The 19,298-nt window shown below is 45.4% G+C and overlaps 13 protein-coding genes across 13 annotated transcripts; 6 read left to right on the top strand and 7 right to left on the bottom strand.

Moving 5' to 3' along the window:
* The first annotated feature begins 10 nt into the window (after positions 1 to 10).
* On the top strand, positions 11 to 1,365 carry V1512DRAFT_261815 (uncharacterized protein). The gene is made up of 3 exons (XM_066916144.1): positions 11 to 177; positions 228 to 367; positions 420 to 1,365. Exons 1-3 carry the CDS (start codon positions 144 to 146, stop codon positions 939 to 941), a joined length of 696 nt encoding a protein of 231 aa, XP_066771776.1. The 5' UTR covers positions 11 to 143; the 3' UTR covers positions 942 to 1,365.
* V1512DRAFT_270858 (SPOC like C-terminal domain-containing protein) lies at positions 1,018 to 3,473 on the bottom strand (the record flags this gene model as incomplete). The annotated part of the gene is made up of 7 exons (XM_066917622.1): positions 1,018 to 1,274; positions 1,318 to 1,769; positions 1,815 to 2,230; positions 2,276 to 2,837; positions 2,881 to 3,184; positions 3,237 to 3,411; positions 3,459 to 3,473. 7 exons carry the CDS (start codon positions 3,471 to 3,473, stop codon positions 1,018 to 1,020), a joined length of 2,181 nt encoding a protein of 726 aa, XP_066771775.1.
* A 137-nt stretch (positions 3,474 to 3,610) lies between these two features.
* V1512DRAFT_261808 (uncharacterized protein) lies at positions 3,611 to 4,900 on the top strand. The gene is made up of 4 exons (XM_066916143.1): positions 3,611 to 3,829; positions 3,872 to 4,391; positions 4,437 to 4,693; positions 4,742 to 4,900. Exons 1-4 carry the CDS (start codon positions 3,620 to 3,622, stop codon positions 4,826 to 4,828), a joined length of 1,074 nt encoding a protein of 357 aa, XP_066771774.1. The 5' UTR covers positions 3,611 to 3,619; the 3' UTR covers positions 4,829 to 4,900.
* On the bottom strand, positions 4,828 to 7,510 carry V1512DRAFT_261806 (uncharacterized protein). Its single transcript, XM_066916142.1, has 2 exons — positions 7,178 to 7,510; positions 4,828 to 7,133 (listed from the first exon to the last, which is right to left on the bottom strand). Exons 1-2 carry the CDS (start codon positions 7,461 to 7,463, stop codon positions 4,900 to 4,902), a joined length of 2,520 nt encoding a protein of 839 aa, XP_066771773.1. The 5' UTR covers positions 7,464 to 7,510; the 3' UTR covers positions 4,828 to 4,899.
* On the bottom strand, positions 7,511 to 9,420 carry V1512DRAFT_261805 (uncharacterized protein). Its single transcript, XM_066916141.1, has one exon. It carries the CDS (start codon positions 9,329 to 9,331, stop codon positions 7,628 to 7,630), a length of 1,704 nt encoding a protein of 567 aa, XP_066771772.1. The 5' UTR covers positions 9,332 to 9,420; the 3' UTR covers positions 7,511 to 7,627.
* A 379-nt stretch (positions 9,421 to 9,799) lies between these two features.
* Positions 9,800 to 10,864, top strand: V1512DRAFT_290842 (calponin homology domain-containing protein). The gene is made up of 3 exons (XM_066918231.1): positions 9,800 to 9,871; positions 9,917 to 10,624; positions 10,674 to 10,864. The coding sequence occupies exons 2-3, from the start codon at positions 9,920 to 9,922 to the stop codon at positions 10,734 to 10,736; spliced, it is 768 nt and encodes a 255-aa protein (XP_066771771.1). The 5' UTR covers positions 9,800 to 9,871; positions 9,917 to 9,919; the 3' UTR covers positions 10,737 to 10,864.
* Positions 10,865 to 10,935: 71 nt separating this feature from the next.
* Positions 10,936 to 11,997, top strand: V1512DRAFT_261802 (uncharacterized protein). Its single transcript, XM_066916140.1, has 2 exons — positions 10,936 to 11,714; positions 11,765 to 11,997. Exons 1-2 carry the CDS (start codon positions 10,941 to 10,943, stop codon positions 11,954 to 11,956), a joined length of 966 nt encoding a protein of 321 aa, XP_066771770.1. The 5' UTR covers positions 10,936 to 10,940; the 3' UTR covers positions 11,957 to 11,997.
* V1512DRAFT_290840 (actin-related protein 2/3 complex subunit 5) lies at positions 11,850 to 12,682 on the bottom strand. The gene is made up of 3 exons (XM_066918230.1): positions 12,349 to 12,682; positions 12,123 to 12,302; positions 11,850 to 12,075 (listed from the first exon to the last, which is right to left on the bottom strand). The coding sequence occupies exons 1-3, from the start codon at positions 12,571 to 12,573 to the stop codon at positions 12,013 to 12,015; spliced, it is 468 nt and encodes a 155-aa protein (XP_066771769.1). The 5' UTR covers positions 12,574 to 12,682; the 3' UTR covers positions 11,850 to 12,012.
* Positions 12,683 to 12,723: 41 nt separating this feature from the next.
* Positions 12,724 to 15,551, bottom strand: V1512DRAFT_224184 (peptidase family M41-domain-containing protein). Its single transcript, XM_066913780.1, has 3 exons — positions 15,378 to 15,551; positions 14,995 to 15,328; positions 12,724 to 14,946 (listed from the first exon to the last, which is right to left on the bottom strand). The coding sequence occupies exons 2-3, from the start codon at positions 15,212 to 15,214 to the stop codon at positions 12,791 to 12,793; spliced, it is 2,376 nt and encodes a 791-aa protein (XP_066771768.1). The 5' UTR covers positions 15,215 to 15,328; positions 15,378 to 15,551; the 3' UTR covers positions 12,724 to 12,790.
* Positions 15,552 to 16,133: 582 nt separating this feature from the next.
* On the top strand, positions 16,134 to 17,270 carry V1512DRAFT_144949 (phosphomannomutase SEC53). Its single transcript, XM_066913021.1, has 5 exons — positions 16,134 to 16,354; positions 16,432 to 16,712; positions 16,756 to 16,818; positions 16,864 to 17,092; positions 17,136 to 17,270. The coding sequence occupies exons 1-5, from the start codon at positions 16,262 to 16,264 to the stop codon at positions 17,235 to 17,237; spliced, it is 768 nt and encodes a 255-aa protein (XP_066771767.1). The 5' UTR covers positions 16,134 to 16,261; the 3' UTR covers positions 17,238 to 17,270.
* On the bottom strand, positions 17,264 to 18,120 carry V1512DRAFT_261790 (uncharacterized protein). The gene has a single exon (XM_066916139.1). It carries the CDS (start codon positions 17,930 to 17,932, stop codon positions 17,303 to 17,305), a length of 630 nt encoding a protein of 209 aa, XP_066771766.1. The 5' UTR covers positions 17,933 to 18,120; the 3' UTR covers positions 17,264 to 17,302.
* V1512DRAFT_261789 (uncharacterized protein) lies at positions 17,851 to 18,549 on the top strand. The gene is made up of 4 exons (XM_066916138.1): positions 17,851 to 18,132; positions 18,183 to 18,232; positions 18,286 to 18,317; positions 18,364 to 18,549. The coding sequence occupies exons 1-4, from the start codon at positions 18,087 to 18,089 to the stop codon at positions 18,488 to 18,490; spliced, it is 255 nt and encodes an 84-aa protein (XP_066771765.1). The 5' UTR covers positions 17,851 to 18,086; the 3' UTR covers positions 18,491 to 18,549.
* On the bottom strand, positions 18,363 to 19,254 carry V1512DRAFT_261787 (6,7-dimethyl-8-ribityllumazine synthase). The gene is made up of 2 exons (XM_066916137.1): positions 19,158 to 19,254; positions 18,363 to 19,109 (listed from the first exon to the last, which is right to left on the bottom strand). The coding sequence occupies exons 1-2, from the start codon at positions 19,198 to 19,200 to the stop codon at positions 18,559 to 18,561; spliced, it is 594 nt and encodes a 197-aa protein (XP_066771764.1). The 5' UTR covers positions 19,201 to 19,254; the 3' UTR covers positions 18,363 to 18,558.
* Positions 19,255 to 19,298: the final 44 nt, after the last annotated feature.

Here is a 19,298-nt window from a genome sequence, read left to right as displayed (position 1 = left end):
CGCAGTTCAATGTGGCGCATCTGACAGTGAACAATCGTCTGACTCGCTCGGTATGCTCCCGTTTGTCAACACTTTGGCATACTCAAACACTTATCAGAATTCGCACAAAAGCAAACATAGAGTGGAGTATTAAAGTGGTCAAAATGGATACTATAATGCAAATGGATAATGTGTCACGTGAGTAGTTTGAACCTATATAGAAACTAAAAAATTGCTAATCCTAGCAGAAGCAGCACATTTCGAATCAGCTCTAGCAGCGCTACACATTTCAAACCCAGATAATTATATGAATGCCTGTATGGCACATACGTCATGCTATTCGTGTGTTATGGCAACTCCACGTACACCGTGCGGATGGTGTCCTTATGTGAGTTGATTGATTAGCCAATTCATCCTCGTACGTCCTAACACCTGCTCAGTCTCAAGTTTGTGTCCCTGATCCCAGTAACGGTTTATTAGCTTCGATCAGAGATAGCTCAATATGTCCTTTTCCAAGTGAACGATACGAGTTTCGGGCCCGAGCTCTGGGTTGTGCGGTGTCTTCCGTTACATTGTGGAGTACAGTTGTGTCCTTTGTCATCGGCATAATCATCACCATCGCACTTACTGCCATAATCATGTACCTTGCGAGACGGAAGTTGCTTGTTTTTATTACAAAGCTGTTGAAGACAGAAGACACAGAAGTAAATGCTGGCTCCGAGCCAAGTGACCACGAGCAAGGGTATGAAGCCGTCGACGCGTCAGACACACGTGTAGAAAAATCAGAAGTGGACAGCATTTACAGCACAGATGTGGGATATGTATACGATCCACAAATGCTGCCGAACCGCGAACGGCCGAGGGTTCATGAAAGCCCAAAGAGAAATCCAAACGACATTTACACTCGGTTTAGAGCTGCCGATGACGAAGACGAAAACAAAGGTCCTTTTTGGTTTTTCTAGTTGACTTTCGCGTTACGGTTGGTTGTTGTACATAGGTGTTCATAAGGAGTTAGTTGGTCGAACGTAGTAACTATTATCAAAATTCTTCTTCAATAACCTCAAGCTCACCCAACCCGTCAGCATCAACGCTTTCCAACAACCGCAACCGTAGCGCGTCTTTCGGGCCCATGCTCAGTGAATCTCGAAACGATACGAAATAATGATTGTACCATTCCGGCTCTTCCAGCTCGAATGCGACCTGGCGCAACTTGGCAAGCTTGTTCAAGACTCTGACCCGGTCGACTAGCTCTGCGTCTAACAAGGCGTCAATCTGATTACAGGCTTGCTCAAATACTAAATTGTCAACAGGGATAGACTTCTACATGTAAAAACTTACTTCGTGGCAACGCCAGATCGCTTTCAGGCCCTGCAGGCATGCGTTCCCAATGATTAATCTCATTTTCAAGAAAATCATCATTGTCTTCGGTATTTGTGCTATCAGTCTTTGTCCTCTTCGCCTTTCCTCCACTCGGTGACGTAGTATTTGTCCCAATCAACTCTTGCAAATCTAAAGTCATGTCTTGCTTCAGCTCCTCCTGACCTTGCTGCGCGTATCTTCGCTTGTTTGTCTTGTACTTTGCCACTTTTTTAACCTTGACTGAGTCTACCAACTTGTCTGCTATTGAACTCGTCAGCTTGACCAGCTTCTCTGGAGCGGTGGTCTCTTTCAGCACTAGTGGATCCAACTCAGGCAGTTCTCCGTCGGGATGAAGAACGCGATATGGAATCGACTGCTTGATCATTGCACTAACAGGGTTAAAAATCGTTCCTACTCGCGCATACTCTGCCCTATTCTTTCGTTAGTACATGCGTCTGTGATAATATAAAACATACGCGTCGGGATCATCTGGATCAGCTGGTAATCCGTCCGGTGACAAACTTGAAATATCCATAGCATTAACGTAGGCAGTCATGTTGTCCTTCATCTCTTGTGTCGGTAAATAGTGATGACTTTCCAACACTTTTCCCTTCACGGTTTTGATGGTTTCTAGTGATGGAAACTTGTACGACCGCACGTCCTCGGCAAACGGTAGTTGGCATTCAATCAGCGCCTCGTAGCCGTCCGACAGAAACGGACTGAGCAGCACCATGACTGGCGGCTTGTCGTCCTTGACTACGAACCGCGCAATCGCGCAGTAGTTTAATTCGTGCAAAGCCTTGATGATGCTCCATAAACTCGTCGCAGCCATTTCGTCGCCTTTCTTCGCAATCACATACGTCGCACTCGACATTAGCATCCACGGTTTGACCTGTCCGAATCAGCATGTGTACATAAAACTTGCCAGCTTACTCACGGCGTTAGCCTCTGTGAACCCAACAATTTCCATCCCTATCGTCGTCTGAAACTTGAGATTATCCTGATCTTCTTTAGTCAACGCTACAATTGTCCGACCGTATAGATATCCTTTCTGCAGATTCTCTGGTGAAACCTCGATCGTCTTGTCTTTCTCTACAGTGACTTCGTACTTTGTCGTTCGTCCAAGCAGAACCGATTGAGGCAGGGTCTGTCTGGTTGGCGTTTCACTACCGTTTCGTGGCCCCTCGCTAGAAAGCGTAGCTTTCATGTACGAAACGGTGCCGGGTGGTTTGTTCTCAGAAATGCATGCATACCGTTCGACCGGAATCGCAAGATAGTCGTTAAAACGTAACGTATCCCCTAGCGACAAATTGCCCTTGTACGTGTTCACCGACCGCACTTTTCTAACGTCCGGGATTTTCAGATCGTGCCATACGTCTTCATACGGTGAGAACACCGCGTCAGCACCAGCCTCAACCGCCTGCTTCACAAACACTTGCAGTCTATCATGATTAATGCGTTGAATCTGCGAGCTCGACGCTTCGTTTGCGCCAACAGTACTATTTCAATTAGCAACTTTACCCAATCGCAAAGTATGCATACAAAACTTTCAATGCGATTCCGTCTTTCACCATTTGTCTAATCAAACCATTATCAAGTTCATAGTTAGTCGGAGCTCCACAGTTGGACAGTATCACAATAGTCTTGACGTATTTCAAATGACGAACAAAAGTCCGAAGCATGTCAATCCCGATTGCTAGCGCACATATCAGATCAGCACTATACCCGTAAGTCGGCTTTAACTTATAGGGCAACTCTGCAAAATCTTGCAGCTTGAATTGTCGGATTGAGACCAGCTCGCTGATATATTCGTATCCCTCTACGCCGACCATAGAATTAAGCGTTTCTATGGAAATCAGCCTTCACAGTCACAGCACGCAGAACATACAGCATAGTACCTCTAGTACCAGCACCAACAATCCCTACAACGTCCGTCTTGCGCTCACTCAACACTTTTGATCCAATTTTATCATACAAATACTCGCAACACATATCAAGATCAGACCTCCCATTCGCTACTGCCATATGACTCTCAGCCATGCCTCCACCAACGTCAACCACAAACACGGTAACCTAAATCATTCAATTAGCACATGCTTACACGGCGTCAACACATTTACCTCTTTACTGGCCATTGCGTCGCGTATCTCAAGTTTCGCTTTCTTTCTCATGATTCAAGACGCGACGGCTTCGCACGTGCCGGTTGCCCTAACCCGATGACAGTCTTGAATATTTCTGGGTTTTAGAGCTTCGAGGCGTCAAACAATACACACATAAACACATGGCAACAATTCGTTGTCGATTACCGAGGTTAGTACTGCCACAGTATTGCAGGTATATGGCCTTGTCTTCCGTGTCTGAAGGAATGCAAGTCTTCAACCGGCATGTGAAGCAAAAGCAGCGGGACCGAGCAGCTCTGGATGTCCAGAGCAGTCGGACTGTTGAATATCTTCGGTCGACCATTGCTGATCGGTTAATTGAGCGGTTACTAGTATGTGTTGTGACTAGTGAGAATTAAAGACTGACTGTGTAGTTAATTGCACGACAGCATGAAATTCTGGTCGATGTCGGAAGTGGAGCTGGAACAGTTGAGCAGGCCATAATGGGACCTCGCGAGGACCCGAACGATGACGGTGTGATGAAATCGCGGGTCGGAAAAGTCATCATGACTGAACTGTCTGAAAAACTACTTTACCGTGACGCGGACCCGGTCGAGTTCCCATTCAACACGGAGCTTGACATCACCAGACTTCATCTTGACGAAGAACAGCTTTTCACGCCGTCACTGCTCGGCGCGGTCACTGGCGAGGATGGAGAATACAGCGAGTACAAGTTTGAGAACACGGTCAGTACAGTGATCAGTAACATGTCAATGCACTGGATCAACAATCTGCCGTCTTTGCTGGCGAAAATCAAGTTCATGCTTAAACCTGACGGCATGTTCATCGCCAGTATGATTGGTGGCGACTCGTTGTTCGAGCTACGGACTGCACTGCAACAGGCAGAGTTGCAAACGTACGACAGAATTGCTCCTCGGCTGTCGCCTTTAGCTGGTATATTTCACTCTGTTATGAGAGTGATGTTGAGCTAATGTACAGACGTTTCTGATGTCGGTGGTTTAATGCAGAAAGCAGGATTCAACCTCATCACGGTCGATGTCGACGACATCATCGTCTCATTCCCCGACATGATGACGCTGATGCGCGACATCAAGGACATGGGCGAGTCCAACGCGGTCTCTAACCGGCCTCATTACCTCTCGCGCGAACTCATCAAGGCCGCAGAGAAAATATACAAAGATATGCATGCGAATGAAGACGGAACTCTACCGGCAACGTTCAGAATCATATACATGGTACGTCCCCGTTGACTCATTTAAGCGCAAATTCACTGACAATCAAAGATCGGCTGGAAACCAAGCGAGTCGCAGCCAAAACCGCTGGCCCGCGGATCAGCAGATGTAAACCTCAAAGACGTGCTCGGATTGTAAATAGTTTAAACAGAGCCTCCAATTTATAAAACATATGACGAAAACAAAGTAATATACATTTATTTTTACACCTAAAACGGAATATCGTCACCGAGCCCCCAATCGTCCTCCCGCCGTGCAGCACCCAGCGTATCGGAATCGCCAGACGATCCTGATACTACTGGCTCACCATGGACTAGCACTTTGTATATACACGACACTTCCGCGCCCCAGTTCTGCGTAAACCGAAATAGAACAGAGCCAACAGGAGTTGTTCGCAGAATTTCATTCGCCTGTCTCGGAAATCTAAACGCTTGCTGGTGAAACGGTCCATTAATGTCGTATGTGAACTGCCCAATCTTGACATACTTCGTCAATAACGGGTGCAGCATCCCACCTGCTGACTCGCCACTGTTTTTGACTAGCACCTTCTCGGACCCGTCTTGCACCTCAACCAATCGCTTGGCAGTAAACGCTCCCTGCAGCGCATCTTGTAATTCGCGTCTCTTTCGGTCACTTGGCACATCGATCCAGACTTCAAACTCTTTCGGCGCCAGTTTCCAATCCTTTGTCAGCGTTTTTGGTAAATGATTGATTGCGACTTCCTCAATGTATATGAGTTCAGAAAGTCGAATCCCCAGTCTTCCTTCCTGTCCTTGAAATGCCCAACAGTTCCCTAATACAATATCAGACGATAACGCTTCTCCTTGTTGATTCGATGGTGGTTTCAAACCGAAAAGCTTGGCAAATATGTTCCTGTTACCGGTTTTATAAGGGTCAAACGACAGTGAAGATACATGCGGATCAGATCGCGCGCCATACCGAATATCAGCATAATCTTTCTTTCGCATCATCCCGTCTTGGAACCGCATCAGTGCCTCATCAATCAAGATGTCGATCGCAGACTGTGTAAGATTTCCACCCTGTCCGACGCTAGTCACCCGCGACTTTGCGACCTTGTCGTTCACCAGTCGCTCAATGTCAAGTTCAGATTGGCGCAACTTGTGCACAAACTCGTCCTTGACTGAAGCCATCTCATGTCGTAGCAAGTCAACGAAATATCCCCGAGACACAAATGATTCCCGCTCATCTAATCGGTCGACGTAGCCTTTCACGTGTGCGTCCACGAACCGGTTCAGTGTTTCTTCGTTCTTGATTAAAAACTCTTCCCATGAGACGACGTTCTCGCTATTTTTTGAGTCTGACGGAAAAGCAGATTTGAGGTACGCGTAGAACTCGGGTGTAATCGAGATTGAGCCTGACTCATCGAACCGAACAGGTAGCCGGTCCGGTAGGATCTTGTCTATAGCTGATAAGGCTGATTCTTGCGCAACTTGCGCTACATGAGAAACGACATCATTAACTTTAGCCTCCAATCCTGTTAATGTCGTGCCAACGACTTCAAGTCTTGCGTCATGCCCTTTACTCTTCTCGTCCAACGACTCTAGCTGTTCCTTCAATAACTCCATTTCTGTGTTTGTCTGAGCCAGATGTGCAAGCATCTTCATAACCTCTCGATCTAGCTCGTCAAAATGAATCGACTCTGCTTTTGTCTCTGCTAAGATCTTTTCATCCAATTTGTCTAGTCTTTCGTCCATCTTATCACTCTTTACTTGAAAGTCTCGAAACGCGGAACTCAGGGAGCTGTATGTTTTCTTGACATCGCCATTTGTGCTACCGCTCTCTGCTGTGATCTTGTCAAGTTGCTGGTTGACAAACGTCGTGAACTCGTCTAGTTTGGATTCAGATTGCTTGACCGTGTGTAAATACTCGGACTGGAAGTTAATTGACGCGTGTGACAGCTTTGCTAGTTTGGTCTCAAGGTTTAGCAACCGAATTACGACTTCTTCATTAGTTTGCGGTACTCCTTGCGGCACGCCAATAGACGGAAAGCGAATAGTCCCCGACGAGAATAGCTTGTACAGTATTGGCGCATACCACAGCGACAGTAACAAAACAGCAGCAGGCAGGACTACTCGTTTCACAAATACCTGCGACCGACAAAACAACACTAATTTGAATATGGCAGATTTAACCACGGACCAAATGTATCTAGAAACCAGCTCAACTCGACTCGAACGATACATGTCACCACCATTTAGGCTATCAAGCGACGACGCAGGATCTAGATCAAGCATCAAATTTGAATTCTCGGCCAGTTGCCTATACATTTCATCTTCCTCCTCAAACCCGTAGCTCTGCTCAACAGTCTCAGTCATTCGTTCAGCATCCGCAGCCAACTCGGCATAAATCGCGTTAGGCGTAGACCCTCCTGAAGACACCAATCGCTGACTTCGTCTAGGTGTTGACTTTTCTGAGCCGTCGACTATCACATCAGCACTTGTTCGATGTGAAACTCACGTCGCTTACCGCTCGGTGTTGATTTACGTGATTTGCGCATATTTATAACATTCTCATTATCCTCAAGCACATTAACAACTTTGCCCGTAGATCTGGTCGAATACCGGCTTTGCACACTGATCTCGCTAGCCTCACTCGCGGCAGGTGAAAGATGCCTTTGCTGGCGTTGTGGAGGTGGCCGACGCTGAGGCATTGAATTATGAGCGATCAATGGCGCAGAAGGCACGTTTGGTGGTAAATGTGAGCTTGTTCTTGTTCCAATACGCCGACGACCTATAGGATTAGTAGTGAACATGACATTTGAACACGAGAATGCTGTGTGGACCTGGGACGCGTTGTTTTGGTTTAAACTGGTACAAACCCCACTGTTTAAGACATCGCGTATTAAAAAAAAACAATCCATGTGTGCTCTATTCCAAATACAAACTATAGTTCTACAAATGCGAAGCCCATGCGCTCTCACTTTTCAGCGTGTCGTTCTGCATAGATCTTTTTCATGACATTTTCAAAATACGCCAAGTTTTCTTCCATCATCTGGTCTCGAACTTCTAATACCCGTGTCTTCTTAGCCTTCCATTCCGACGCCGGCAGCTTCATGATCCGTGTCAGCGCCTCGATCTCGGTCTCGTCTGATTCCTGGAGATACATTGCGTCAAGTGGAATCTGAGAGTATGCATTCCGAATGTTCTGATCAGCCATAAGAGGCGTACCCACAATCAGTGCGGTCGCAACCGTAGATGACGCCTGGTTTTTTGTGTAAGCCTGAGTAGCAAACGCGGGAATGATTGTGAGGGCCTGAGCCAAATGATCAAAGTATCCAGGGAAGTCAAGATCACGAACGTAAATGATCCGGTTTCTGATCGCGCTGGGAATATTGAGGTCGTTGCCGGTCCCAACCAGATGAACGTTGACGTCAGGTTTTAATTGTAAAAGCTCTTTAAACACCTTTTGATAATTTCGTCGCCCTTCTTCGTACTTGCCTGGAATAGCAGCAAACGGATGCTGCTCTTCCATAGGGACCTCTTGCGGGTTAGGCTGGAAAACGGGGTGGATGACTGCTGGATCGTAAGCAACATTAGGAGTGCCCATATACTTTGGAAACGCTTCTTTGATAAAGGAACTGACATGTGGCGCGAGTGTGACCATTTCCCATTTTCCACTGTTAAGCCACGGACGCATGTACTCAATTTGTTTACCGTAATCCGAGTCTGGTTTGGTTGCGTCCCATCTGCCGGGTTCGTGTACCAGGCACTGGACCTTGGCACCACCATTAAGCCATGCGGTGATGTCTTTTCCAATACTCTTGATATCTTCAGGGCAACTGGTCAAAAAGACGTAATCCGGGACAGGTTGCGGCTGCTTTTTCAGTGAAACAATGTCGACCATTCTTAAGCCGTATGACATTGTCTCACGCTCAAGCAATGGGCCAACACCAAATCTTCCGTACCCAGATTTGCCTGCAAACAGTGTCACATTGATAAATGGTAAAGATGAAAAAGCGTGCAAAATAGGCAGAACGACTTCGAAATGATATCTAGGAGTGTTGACAAGATATACGGTAACCAGACCACGCTCGCCTGGTCTTGGCGGTGGGAATGAGATGTCGATTGGCTTTGGAGGCCTCCAAGTTGCTAAAGCAGCTGGAGTTGCTGCTGGCTTTCGCGAACTTGTGGAAGAAGATGAAGATGTAGTAGTAGCTATTGTAGTCGTAGAAGTCGACATTGTTGAGACAGTAGAGCTCTTGCCGACTTGAGCATTATCAGTCCAATTGTCACCTGACTCTTCAGATAGTTTTTTCTTCACGTCAGCAAGATCGGATGCGTCCATATTTTCAGCATCAGCATATTCAACAGAAGCAGCCTGTTGAATAGAAGGTTGTTCAGTATAAGCATAATTAGTCCCATCAGTTTGTGTAATCGCACCCTCAGCAGGGGCATCTGCCGCGGTTCCAGGTAAAGAAGGTTCGCCATCTTTTAATTCAGCCAGTTGACCCGCAAAATTAGAAGGCACGGTTGATTCTTTTGAAGAGACGACATAAGGAGAGTTAAAGCTCTCTGATGAAGCACTTTTAGGAGTAGAGGGACTCTTAAATAGGACCAAAATCACGACAACAACCACAAGAATACGAACAATTGTCCAACCAGATAAACGAACGGCAGGCATTGTGATGGCCGCAATAAGGACACAAACAAAGTGAGGACAAAGAAAGAGTGTGGAACGAAGACTTCAACGACGACGACTACGATTTCGAGATTTGGCGCGACGAAGAAGCAGCAAACGGGAAAACCTATCGCACTAACCCGAGCCGCAATTTATATGTAATTCTAGGTGTGAAAAAATATCTGGGTCAGGATACGCCGTTTGCTGCAGCACCTTCAATTATTTTATTTTCCCTTTATCTCGCATAATAATTACTTGAACAAAAATAATTCTTCTATTTGTTTTACTAAAACGTGTTAATTTTTTTATTAAACGCGTCAAGTAAATAAAACAGCCTCAACATTTCCGACCCGAGAGTATGTAGGCACTTTAAATTGGGATGCATCGAAAGCCGCACGCATCACTAGGTCTAGGGTTTAATTTATTGTGGTTAGGGTGCGATTTCCTTCGCGTTCAAAAAGTAAACAAACAGTTTAACTAAACACACGAAATTTTACACTGTGCGATATATTGTCTATATTATATGACACTATAAATATAAATGTATGTTATATTGCTAACTGTATAATTTATGAACTAATAAGTCAGAAAATGGGTGAATCAAGACAGGAATTGTTATCGTGGATGAACGATTTGATGCAACTTAACTTGACAAAAGTTGAGCAATGTGGAACAGGTGCTCCACTATGTCAGATTTTTGACAGTATTTATGGAGATGTTCCAATGGCAAAGGTCAAATTTAATGTCAACTCTGAGTATCAATACATTGCAAACTTCAAAGTGCTGCAGTCTGTGTTTTTGCACCACAAGATTGATAAGTCGATTCCAGTTGAGAGACTGATCAAGTGCAAGTTTCAGGACAACCTTGAGTTTTTGCAGTGGGTCAAGCGGTTTTGGGACATGAACTTCCCAGGCGGTGAATACGATCCTGCCGGGCGACGTAAAGGCACTGTCGCGCCTTCAGCACCGACTCCGGTCCCACGCGCATCGTCAACCGTGGCAAGCAGGAGAACAGTGTCGGGTAGTGCACCGGCTACTAACATTGCGCCTCGTAACAGGACTCCGTCAGCCAACGTGCAGCTTGCCCAGTTACAGGCAGAGAACGCGGCATTGCGAGAAACAGCAGAAGCGCATGAACATGAGCGTGATTTCTATTTCAACAAACTACGTGAGATTGAGATTTTGGTGCAGGCTATAGCAGACGAAGATGTTGCGTTAGAAGAAGCAGGTGAACCTGTGAATGCAGAGAAAGATTTGCTCATTAAGCAGATCCAGGACGTTTTGTACACAACAGAGGTGAGTTTGAGTAGTGTGAGTTAGTGAGGGCGTGCTAATTGATGGTTAGGAAGGATTTGAGATACCCGATCAAGCAGAAGGCGGCATTGTTGACGATGAAGAGACGTTTTAATCATTTTTCGTGTTTATATTCATGTTTCTTCTAACATTTACTAAATAATTGGAGTTATACTTACATTAGTCATATTTACTCATATAACAAACATTCAGAATACCAATTGAAAGACTATAAATATATAAAACTTGTAGTATACAGGGTTAGGTTAAATATGCTTTGTTTAGAAACTTCCGTTTTCATCCAAATTGATCCCTGAATATGAGAATTATGGGCCACGATCCACAAAGGTCAATGCCAATGGATCTCGTGAAACTTGACAAGGCGCAGTACCCTGTTTTTTTTACCGGTGCTGTAATAGGTTTTTTGACCGCGACAGTGCTTCCCTGTTTCACGTCACTAATCCGGTCTGTCTTGATCCAAATCGGACACGTTGTGCTTATTCTCGTGCTATGGACCGTGTTAATTGCTGCTGTGTTTGTTGGATTTAAAGCATATACTGCTGGAGACATTGGTGTTGTTCGTAGCACAATACAGACAGGCCTGGATAAATTAAATACGATCATTACGCGTGCAGGATCAGCTGCGGATGTGAGCAGCAATGAATACGCAGCAAGACCGTATCCCGATCGGCCGTCGAGTCCTGTGTCAAGTTGTCGCTCGTTATCACCTACAACTACAATGGGATCAAGGCGGAAAGTGCCAGAAAAGATATCAAGAAAGCATTCGTCATCTGTCGAAGTAGCATTCAAACCATACGATGAGCATCCGGCGATGCTGAAGGACAAGGCGCGGTCGAAAACTACAAACTCACTCTTGGCGCGGAGTCCGAACATCATGACCCCACCGACCCGAGACCCGAACCGGATCGCGCTTGTGGCTGCTTACGTTCGTACGGACATGGCAAGCGATGTCTGGACCCCGATCAAGAGCAAGTTCTTGTCACTTAGAATCACGGCGGCGGGGTTGCTGCTGGACGATGAAAGCGGAATGAAAGGCGGCGATTTGACGGTGAACATGATTGCGTCAATCGAGGTAACGTCATGTCGAGAAGTACAGAATTACGAATGCTAACAAGTTCGCAGCACGACGTATCAAAACACTCAGTCATGCGTGTAACAACAGGCTCCCAACCTCCTATTCAAGTCACATATATAATTCAAGATGACGAGCGGTGGAAGGTCGCATTAGGTGTCCATGCCCTCCGTCGAGAGCTAGGTAAAGATCTCCGGCTAAAGGAAGTCGAAGGCACAAAGCTGTTAAACTTCTCAAGGTGACAACAATTCACTGATAATGCATAACTAATCACGTTTTAAAACTAAAGTACATCATTCTAAACCGTTCGTCGGTCAGATAAGTGTCGAACAATCGCACCCAATCCCGCAACGTCGACCACCTAAACACATAAGCACTTGAAATCACGCACTCAACAACTAAACTGACCTTCTCGAACCACGCAAGCAAAACACCAGACAGCCCGTGTGATTCCGGAACTCCCATGCCTTTATACAAGTACTTAATCAACGTATCTCTTTGTTCTGCTGACAGTTTCTCCACCGTCCGTGAAATGTCACTCGACTTGATCGCAGCCAACACTTCCAACACAGTCATCAAGTGAATAGTCTACCATTATTTAGTTTGCGCTTCACATTACCTTGACACTCCTTACCTTGACCTCATCCGAACTCGTGTATGGCGGTTCATCCAGCGCACTCTGTAACGCAACCAGGTAATTTCCTCGCGAGATCTGCGCCCGAACAGAAGCCCCAACAGATTGGATATCCGAGACAGACAGCGGTGGCAGCCCTGCTATACTTTCCGGCACAAGGTCCTCCGCCGTCATGTTGTTCTCGGGATCGAGAATATCAATATTGATCCGTCTAAAGCTATCCATTCTCTCTTACACAACTTTGTATCGATTTTTGATCGGATTGAGTTTAATTGCTGGCGACAGAGATGACTGCGATGCGTTACTATGTAGAGTTTACACTCCTCAGACTGCCCGCCGCCGGTTGAGCCGCGCAGCACAAAATACGTAGGGGTTTTAATAGACATCATTTGATGAATTAAAATTACAAAAGATGAGAAATATATACAATAATCTAACACATTCACGCACTTGCTGGCAAGTCAGGTTCAGGCGACGTTCCCGGTGGTGGAGTCGCAGGCGGCGTAGGAGGCACGTCCGGCTTCAACTTGCCGGCAACGTACTGCTCAAACGCAGCATTGCGGTCCTTGAACGGCCGCTCACCCAGCAATCGCTCAAGATCTTCGCGATTGATGACCTCTTTCGAGATCAACTCCTCAGCAATGAGCTCAATCTGAGGGCGCTTCGAGTTCAAAAGATCCATACATTTATTATGGGCCTCAGTCACAATCCGACGCACCTCCTCGTCAATCAAGTTCGCAGTCTCCTCGGAGAAAGGCTTGTTAAACGACTGTTCAGATTGATCAAAATGAACAAGTCCGACTTTTTCTGACATACCCCAGTTAGTCACCATCATGGTCGCCATTCGGGTAACCTTCTTCAGATCGTCAACGGCTCCTGACGTGACAGTAGGAAAATGAATCTCTTCAGACACACGGCCACCAAGAGTCATGGTCATACGGTCCATCAACTGCTTCTCAGACATGAGCATGTTATCGGCCGGAGCGTACTGCGCGTATCCAAGAGCACCAACGGTACGAGGAATAATCGACACCTTCAACAACGGATCAGCCCATTCGAGAAACCATCCGCAAACGGCGTGGCCAGCCTCGTGGTATGCCACAGTCCGCTGGTCCTCCTTTGTCAATACACGCGACTTCTTCTCAATACCAGCAATCACACGCTCGATGGCGGCCTCGAAGTGCTCCATCGTGACGGAGGTTGCCTGGTGACGAGCAGCAATCAACGCGGCCTCGTTGCAACAGTTGGCAATGTCTGCACCGGAAAATCCAGCAGTCAAGGCAGATAAGCGGCCGGCAATCTCGTCAGTGTCGACAAAAGTTTTGATCTTGCCCAAGTGCACAAGAAAAATTGCCTTACGACCCTCGACGTCAGGTAAGTCAATAGCAATATGTCGGTCAAATCGACCAGGTCGCATCAATGCAGGGTCAAGCACGTCAGGACGATTCGTACCGGCCAGCACAACAACATGATCAGCCGATTCAAAACCATCCATCTCAACAAGCAACTGGTTAAGAGTAGATTCACGCTCATCGCTGGCACCCATTGCCGAGTTTCGGCCACGAGCTTTTCCGATAGCATCGATTTCATCCACAAAGATGATGCAAGGAGCAAGTTTACGAGCAGTCTTGAACAAGTCACGGACACGGCTAGCACCGACACCGACGAACATTTCAACAAACTCAGAACCAGACACGGACAAGAACGGAACACCGGCTTCTCCGGCAGTAGCCTTGGCAATCAAGGTCTTACCAGTACCGGGAGGGCCAGACAGAATTGCGCCACGAGGAATCTTTGCTCCAAGTCGCTCATACTTTGCAGGCTCCTTCAAGAACTTAACAAATTCCATGATCTCCTCTTTAGACTCATCCATTCCGGCAACATCCTTGAATTTGATCTTGATATCCGTTTCTTGGTTAAAGAGCTTTGCACGAGACTTGCCGACACCAAAGATGCCGCCACCACCGGCAGCTCCACCAGGACCACGACGCATAGACCAGACCAGTAAACCGACAATTAGCAAAGTAGGAATAAATGAGTACAAAGTAGTCCAAAACATTCTCTCGTCAACGTAGTTTACTGGAATGCGGTCTTGGGAAGGAATACGAAGCTCGCGTTGGGCTTCCTCGAGGTTATGTTCGAATGAGTCAACTGAACCGATGGTGAAGAACCAGTTTGAAGCATTGGCGAGCGAGTCGGCGTTGTTTTTGAGCTTGACACGGACCAGTTCATGGTTGATCACGGTAAGACGTTCGACAAAACCCTTGTCAAGAAGCGAGACCCTAAATTCCTGCCAGGTAAGCTCACGACCCGTAGGTGTCTCTGAGAGAACCAAGTAGAGAATATAGAATGCAATTGCAGCCAGAAAAAAATGATTTGCGGATGGATTGAAACTGAACTCGAAATCGTTGGAAGGCCGTCTTTTTGGGGAGAACGACTTGTCTTTATCGGACGAATCTTTAGTGTCCTCATCCTTAGTTCGTTCGCTATCCATGCGTTCTTTTGCACGTCTAATCTGCGCTTTTTCTAATTCTTCTTCAAGCCGACGACGAGTTTCCATTGCCCGGCGCTTGTCGAGCTCAGCCTGGCTTAAGTTTTCTGAAATATGTTAGCATATGATACAGTCGAAAAGGGCGTATGACGAACCGTCATCCTTTATCTCTTCGTTCTTGTTGTCTTTGTTATTCTTTGTCGCAAACAGTCTGTGAGAAAGAACCGGGGCAAAAATAGGCGAGTTGTGTGTCTTGATGGCGTAGCAACTACCAAACAGAGTACCACATCTTGACTCGAATCGCAAAGGAGCACGAAGCTGACGTGATCCCAAGGTCGCGAGAGACCGTAGAAGTGGTAAAGAGCCACGTGTCATTTAACAGTGGTGTGTCTGTATTTGCAGGATCTTATAGGAGCAAGCAGTCAGTATTGATAGAAACAGTGCAACAAATCCTGGTCATCCGTAAAATCCAAGTAACTTTTCAGGTATCTTGAGATGACTTAAGACGTGTATTATATTAGCGTAGAGTAGAACATACAGAAACAAATAGAGACTTTAACGACAATGTCTAGAGCAATCAGCCTACTAACGCAGACCAGTAGACGAAGATAGTTGACAGTTGTATGTGCGTTAAGTGTGGCAATAGTTAAAGCAATTCTAGGCTCATGAGAATCTCTCGGGAAGTGTCGTGATTATGTGCGGTTGTGCCATAAAATAGTCATGATACGGCTGAAGAGCTGACAAGTCATCGTATTTGATTGTTCTTTATTTAATTATGATCTTATTATATAGAAAATATATTATACTAATTATAGTGAATGAGTTATATTGAATTATTGGCGTATTTTGGCACTGATTTATTTTAGAATTAACGTGGTAAATAATGCTCAAATAATTGAATATTTTACTGGAATTTCCATTTAGTGATGATTTAGTGATGATTTAGTGATGATTTATTTTAGTTTATCGATGATTTAGAGAGAGAGAGAGAAAATTAATGACAAGTGTCAGCCATAAAATAAAATATATAAATTTTGCAGTTAAATTAGTGATCAAACTGTTCATGATTCGTCACTATTTACTCACTATGTTTTATCAATATCCAGCACTGTTTTACCGACATTTCTCACTAATTCTGTCATTCAGAGTAAAGTACACGAATTGATTAACCAACTTATTAACTCTTACGTATTATATTCCAAATGACAAGTAAGCAAACATAAATTCTTTCTACTAAAATATTAAAAGAACACGGTTTCCTTTTAAGAACGCATGTCAACTAGCTCCCTGATCGCCCAAGTGCGGTAGCGCTTACTGTGCGGCATCCTCCAAGACGACACGACCTCAGAACATTTACTTAACCAGCACTTCTCACCTACCAACATTCTCCCAATTGACGTCAAAATACTCAACAGTAAAGCAATGTCGACCGTAATTCCACCGCTCTCAGAACGTGAAATTAAAAACACAATTGTTCTTTTCGATGTCGACGGAACATTGACTCCGGCCCGTCTGGTATGTGCCTGCAGCACCCGGTTGAATTTTCTAAATGAAATACGACTGTATTTGCACTGAATATTAACAAATTGTAGCATGCATCGCCTGAGATGATTACGCTCTTGTCCGAGCTCCGAAAAAAGGTCGCAATTGGCTTTGTTGGCGGTAGTGATCTCGTTAAGCAGCAAGAGCAGCTCGGTGACGACGTGATTCACATGTTTGACTACTGCTTCTCCGAGAACGGATTGACAGCATATAGACTTGGTGAGAAGCTGGCCTCGCAGACGTTCATCAACTGGATCGGCGAGGCCAAATACAAAACCCTAGTCAAGTTCATCTTGAGATATCTTTCAGAGTTGGATCTGCCTGTCGTTCGGTAATTAGTCTCATTTTCACATTGGATTATGCTAATAGATTAGTGGTACCTTTATTGAGTACCGTAACGGTATGATCAACGTCTCTCCCATTGGCAGAAACGCAGCGTAAGTGTACCAATTGCAGTAGGTATATATGTCTAATTAGAACAGTACCCAGGAGCGTCTCGACTACGAGAAGTATGATCTCGAGCACAAGATCCGTGCCAACCTCGTCAGTGCTCTTCAGAAAGAGTTCCCCGACTACGGACTCAGATACTCCATTGGTGGTCAGATCTCATTCGACGTCTTCCCTGAAGGGTGGGACAAGACCTACTGCCTGCAGCATGTCGAAAAGGAGGGATTTACCGAAATCCATTTCTTTGGCGACAAGACCTTCTTTGTATGTTTTAATGTGTCAATAATCTACTTTGCTAATGTTCTAGGGTGGTAACGACTACGAGATTTACAACGATCCGCGAACAATTGGACACGCTGTCAACAACCCAGATGACACTATGCGTATCGTTAAGGAGACCTTTTTCTAAATGTAATACAGAGAAGGTTCTATAGATTAAAAGATTGAGAATAATATCATTAAAGTAGTAGAACATTATGTAAGTAACCGAATATACGCCAAAACCATTGCAAAAGTACCAGTGCAAACACCAATTAACCACTGCATGACCTGGAACTTGACTGATTCCAGCTGGGTCTTGATATTTGCCAATTCACTGTCTATCCGAGTATCTGTTTCCTTAATCTTCAACTCATGAACCGCCGCTTCTTCTCGTATCCGGCCTTTTTCTAAATTCAAGTCCAACCTCACATTTGCCCGGGTCTTGGACACTTCTTCCTTGACCTGTGCTCTTAATTTGTCTATATTGGCCATGATCCGCGAGTATTCACTCTTGATCTGGGCCGCGTCTGTCTTGTCTAACGTCAATAGCTCGGATCGCAGTTTGGTAAAGTCAACTTTCTGCTGGTACGCTTGTCGAGAAAGATAGTCTTTTCTAGCAAGTCCAACTTGAAGCGAGTCCACAGATTCGGTGATGACCTCGCTCAACGCCCGGAGAACCGCTTCCGACTGGTCATGTGAGAACCCAGATGATTCTAGTCGTTGAACGAACTTCAAAGTGTCGAAATGATATTGGGCGCGTAGTGAAGTTTGAGTCGCTGAACGGAATGCTCGCACTTGAGTGTATACAAAACCTTTATATAGTGAAGACCTTAGACTGCTCATTGTGATTTAATGTGGGAGGAGAGTACGGATCAACAAAGAGAGACGTCTACAGTTGGGAGGATTCACTCAACTACACCCGAATTACTCCAGCGCATAGAATATAGACAATGACAAGTGCCCTCGCGTTTCAATTCTACTGATTGACAAAATATTCATGTCTTCATCTAGAGGTCGTCGTTTGACTGGACTACAGAAAGAAGGCAAGTAGAAGTACTGTATAATATAAGAACCAGGCATTAAGACTTGAAAGTACTCGGCTTATACCGTAAATGTTTACGCGAAGTCAGAAAGAAACCAGAAGTAAGTATTAATGCTCATTCACATGTTATTTCACTGCAATTGACACGATTCAGAATGCACGAACAAATTTCCTTATATTTACTCGGTATGTTCAATGGGAATACTCGGAATAATGCTGATGATAGTAATAGAAGACAATTTGAACCGCATTTGAGCTTATCAAAGTCAGATTTCGCTACAATTGAATACTTAATGAGAAAAGGCAATCAAATGCTAGAAACGTATTCAAATCCCGGAGTTCGAAATGTGTCTGTTTAGCCATTGAACATGACAGTGTATATAGATGTAAATAGAAAACTAACATCTTTAACTATGGATACATTAACTTAGATGACTCCCTTGTTCCATTTGCTACACTTCACTCCCATCTCAACTGCTGCCTCACCCCAATCAAGTCCATGATTATGTCCAGTCGGAGTCAACCCAGCTCTAGCCATAGCCTGTTCATCAGTCAAACAAGCCAAAACACCAAACACAACCGGAATGCCAAGGTCAAGCTGGATCTTCATCAGCGAAGTCGAAACTGCCTCACAAATGTACTCGAAATGCATCGTCTCGCCCTTGATCAGACATCCAATCGCAATAATGGCATCAAACGGCTTCGTCGCAGTAGTAGACTCAGCCGTCTCAGGCACAACGTCGCCGGCAAGAAGGTCGACCGCTGTCCCAGTCGAGCTGGTCGAAGACTGAATCTGAGACGCAGCGTATAACCGAGAAACAGCGTACGGAAGCTCATACGACCCAGGAACACTCTCAATCACAATATTGTCCTGCTTGACTCCGAGCTCAGTCATCCGCTTAATTGCTCCTTCGACAAGAGGGTCAATCACGGTCGTGTTCCATCTCGCACGAACAATGCAAATGCGCAATTCCTCACCTGTTTCGACATAAACTTGTGCACCTTCATCAGTTCAGCTACTCTTACCTGTAATTGTGGGCGCAATATTTCCTGGTCCTTTAATTGACATTGTTGTTTATGCCGAGGCGTAAAATATGTTCTCAAGTCCTCGAGTCGGTATTGAAACATTTACTGCAAGCCGCACGATTTACAGTCAGACTTTCGTCA

This window comes from Lipomyces arxii (assembly GCF_038497795.1).
Source record: "Lipomyces arxii strain Phaff 12-163 unplaced genomic scaffold V1512scaffold_6, whole genome shotgun sequence".
In the NCBI taxonomy this organism is placed as follows: Eukaryota; Fungi; Ascomycota; class Lipomycetes; order Lipomycetales; family Lipomycetaceae; genus Lipomyces; species Lipomyces arxii.
The sequence above is the reverse complement of the archived record's forward strand: the minus strand, read 5'-3'. Positions and strand labels throughout refer to the sequence as shown.